This window comes from Azolla caroliniana, unplaced genomic scaffold, assembly GCF_043228905.1.
Source record: "Azolla caroliniana isolate FFs.n. ecotype wild unplaced genomic scaffold, voAzoCaro1.0.p SCAF_1, whole genome shotgun sequence".
Classification (NCBI taxonomy): Eukaryota; Viridiplantae; Streptophyta; class Polypodiopsida; order Salviniales; family Salviniaceae; genus Azolla; species Azolla caroliniana.
The window spans coordinates 34,331,175-34,334,928 of NW_028230436.1; the positions used below are offsets into that span (position 1 = coordinate 34,331,175).

The following is a 3,754-nucleotide window of genomic DNA, read 5'->3' on the forward strand; positions in this document are numbered from 1 at the left end:
CAAAAGAGAAGCATGGTGGGGGGAATGATTTTTGTAGAACACTTTCACATTTTCCTTCTTCACCATCATTTTACATGTGCTTAAATAATGCTAGTAACCCATGACGCATGTTTTCTTCTCTTTTTGTCTGTTTTACAGCCTTATGAAGAGATACATAGATAGATATATCCACATACAAACCCACCCATCCGTAGATAACTTGTTATCCACCACATGTAGCTTGTACTAGTAGTAGTCTCTTCTCGGGATCATCCCACCCCATGAATTGCCATCGTGCACAAAGACCATACATGGCAGCTTTGGTACCATGCCGTCCCCCACATTTTGTACACACAATTCTATGAAAATCTTCATATCATGAGATGTTGAATTGCATCGATGTACTCATTCTCAATTCCTTTATAAGAATATGCTAGAGCGCTACAACTTGTTACATACTCCACCGCGCCAACGGTTAGTACAATTCATCACAACATCCTTTGTGCAATGTTCGCTAGCGTGTTCCATTGAGTAGTGACCTTTTATGATCAACTTGCCAAGGAAAATTATCCACCATATGCGTGTGCTCCTTGTACATTGCGACCAAAAAAGTTGTAAAGAAAACCACTTATAGTTATAACACCATTCAAAGATATACTTATATAGACCCCCGTAATTTAGGAATCAATAGAATATCTACAACAAATTTGGGTCTTACAAATTAATCAAGGATCAATAAATGTATTCCAAAACCAAAGCTCTCTCTCTCTCTCTCAAAAGAAAGGGTGCACATTCACTCTAAGAGAGAAAGTAGGTAAGTTTGTAGAGCTGATTGGACAAACATAATGTTGTTTGTGAGATTCCGACATATCCTAGGGGCTCTATTATGAGATGGAAGAATCACTTTTTGAACAAACCTACAACCACATGCATGTTATGCTATGTATGTCTAATTATAGCCAAACATTGATCTTGCTCATGGTTTCTTGTGACAATTAATGGTAGCAAACATTGGCACCTCATAACTTCATCTAATGCACTCGAAGCATTTGGACTATCATTTAGTCTACTCATCTCATTCACATTCAACCATGCATCAAACGCTCACCACTAAAAAAAACTAGCGCTCTCCCGATAAAATTAATTCAAATGTTTCTTTGATATTTATCCAAGCTCGAGACAACAATAATGTAGGAACTCGTTCTTAAATTAATATAGTAATTAGTGACCGTAACAAGTTTTTAAATTGATGCACCTTTATATTTAATCCAAGCAAACAATTAACACGATAGGTAACATATCTTGATCTTGGACTATTTGATGTGATAAATCATTCACCCTTGTAAGGATGGGCATACATAGATAGAGATGGAGAAATCTCTCAATTAGCCCCCTAAGCAAACTCCAACAGGAAAGAAGCTACTTACAAAGATTTAACATAGTTCAAAGTTTTACCCTACATTACACACCCTTGTTATATAGCAACCATGGACTTGAACAATCCAAAGTTATACTTTAAAATACATATCCCACTCTGTAAGCATCATTACTACATTAATCTGAAGCAGAATTACTACTGTGGCGGGTAGATGCAATTTCCATAACCTGCAAAATACATAAGAGATAATGGATATATGGTAAGAATATTAACAAGTTGTCCTCAACATACCTCTCTGTCAAGAAGAACTCACAACATCTCCAAAACAAATAATGCTGCACTTGGGGAAATACTCTGAGGGTTTCTTTATTTCCCCAAATGAACTGAAATTTTAACTATTTAGCTCGTGTTGTGATTAACAATTGATGGCGAGAGAAGAACGGGAATGAATCAACCATATCATTACTCAAACGGTGAATCCAATTGAGGAAAAGGGGATGAAATGACCACATAATTGCTTAAATGGCACATCAAATTGCTCTAGAGATCAAGGGCATTTGAGGGGAAAAAAACTTTGCAGCATTTTCCTTAAAACAAATCTACTCATAAATTCGCACCATCAGCAGAGCAAATATAAAACTTACTTGGGTCAGTGAAGACAACAAGACCAGTGCTGTGGAAGTCACAGTTCCAATAGTTGCGACCTTGTGCCTGATAATAACGATTCATTGCATAGGATGCATGGGAAAGAAGGGTGTTGGGATTATGGCATGAACCTCCTGGATCCAATGCCATACAATTAACACCACCTTGTCCACACGCAAAATTCAGATTGTCAATGAGCTTCTCATCTGGGGTAGAAGGATTAGCCACACACCACAACTTTCGCCCTCCTTGTGGTTGTTGTTGTTGGAGCTCCTATAAGAGCACAATAGATAGATGAATGATATGGATTGGAGCAACAAATGGGTGTGTATAGCTTTAAATAACCACGAGAGACACTTCGAGAAAAGAGATCAAACAGTATTATTATTATCGCTTGTGATTCATTTCGTTAGACATAGAAGTTAAGCACGTGAATCCAATGAACATGATTGATATCTAATGATACTTCGTAATGCAATATAAATTTCTATAGTACTACGACAAGGTTCCTATGGTGGTTTTTGTTACACATAGAACGACAACTAATTTATACTTGTTCTTAAATTTGTGATTCTTGTTCTTAGGTAAACGGAACTATTAGGTAAACTAAAACTAGCCAGGGAACGATCATATTTGCTTGCATCTGAACTTTTGTCTCGAACAACTCTATGTGGAGGAACAACATTATTCTTAGATGATTCTCCTTGTTTTAGTCGAAGCCTCTTCTCTCTCCTTCATAATCTAGAAATACACTTCCATACAATCTCGACAATGAGTCCCTGTGAGTATTGTTTGAATATCGCTTCCTCAAAACATTAAACAGGACAGAAACATTGAAAAGAAAGCAGCCACATTGTGCCATATTTTTATAAAAGCATATTCCAGCAGACAATTGGGTCAAAAGAAAAAGGAACAGTTCTGTATAAATGGAAACATTGAGCTAAGAAAACGAATCATTAACCTGCCAAATGTTTGGAAAGAAACATTTAACCAGATCGAGAGAGAAACATCATAAGGTTCCTGAGGCTTACAGCAGAATGCAAGTCGTTACTCGTGACGACAGACGAGACGGCATAACCGGATGCTGAAACAGGAAAGGTGAGACAGAGTTGAGCAGATAAAAACTGTGGGGGAGGGGGAGGGGGAGGAAGTAACCTGAGAACAGAAGGCAGAACGTAATTAGTATAAAATGACGATAAGAAGTGAGCATTGATGACGGAGCTTCCATGGCTTCTTCTACTTCGCACGCTCAGCCACAGAGAAGAGGCTCCTCCTGTATGTCTGTGACGGAAAGAAGGAGAGAGAGCTTTTCCAAATTACCCCCGAACTTTTCCAAATTACCTTAATGCCCTCCTCCCTCTTAATATCCCTTCTTTGCCTTGAGATTTAATGACTCTTATTAGATGTAACCTCTTATACATAAAAGTGTTTGGTTGGTCCTTCTCTCTTCCATTTTGGTCTATGGTTCTTCTCTATCAAAACCTATAGGGTCGGGTGGGCCTTTTGTCAACTTCAATTAGGCATTCTTTGATCTCAACAATCTTTCCTTTGTTTGGAGAGGGTTGCTCCCTTGCATTTTTGGTAGAGCTTCACCATGGTCTCGCCTCATTGTTGAGGTGTGAATTGGAGGGGCTTTGAATTGGCATAACCTAACTATGAATGAATATTAGACAAGGATGGTTGTGACATTAATATATCTAAAGTCTATCCATGTAAATTTTAAACCTTATTGTTGTAGGTTCTGATTTCATA

The 3,754-nt window shown here is 37.9% G+C and overlaps 1 protein-coding gene across 1 annotated transcript; it reads right to left on the reverse strand.

The window, feature by feature from the left end:
• Positions 1–1,217: 1,217 nt before the first annotated feature.
• On the reverse strand, positions 1,218–3,304 carry LOC147870030 (major pollen allergen Ole e 10-like). The gene is made up of 4 exons (XM_087336088.1): positions 3,158–3,304; positions 3,034–3,086; positions 2,002–2,275; positions 1,218–1,584 (listed from the first exon to the last, which is right to left on the reverse strand). The coding sequence occupies exons 1-4, from the start codon at positions 3,228–3,230 to the stop codon at positions 1,553–1,555; spliced, it is 432 nt and encodes a 143-aa protein (XP_087192214.1). The 5' UTR covers positions 3,231–3,304; the 3' UTR covers positions 1,218–1,552.
• Between the last annotated feature and the right edge of the window lie 450 nt (positions 3,305–3,754).

What these genes read in the sequence shown, in the direction of transcription:
- LOC147870030 (XM_087336088.1), bottom strand. Translation starts at nt 3,230, where the DNA reads ATGGAAGCTCCGTCATCAATGCTCACTTCTTATCGTCATTTTATACTA. An exon ending in GTAACGACTTGCATTCTGCT is followed by an intron (nt 2,276 to 3,033) that starts GTAAGCCTCAGG and finishes GTGCTCTTATAG; the next exon opens with GAGCTCCAACAACAACAACC. An exon ending in TGTTGTCTTCACTGACCCAA is followed by an intron (nt 1,585 to 2,001) that starts GTAAGTTTTATA and finishes TGTATTTTGCAG; the next exon opens with GTTATGGAAATTGCATCTAC.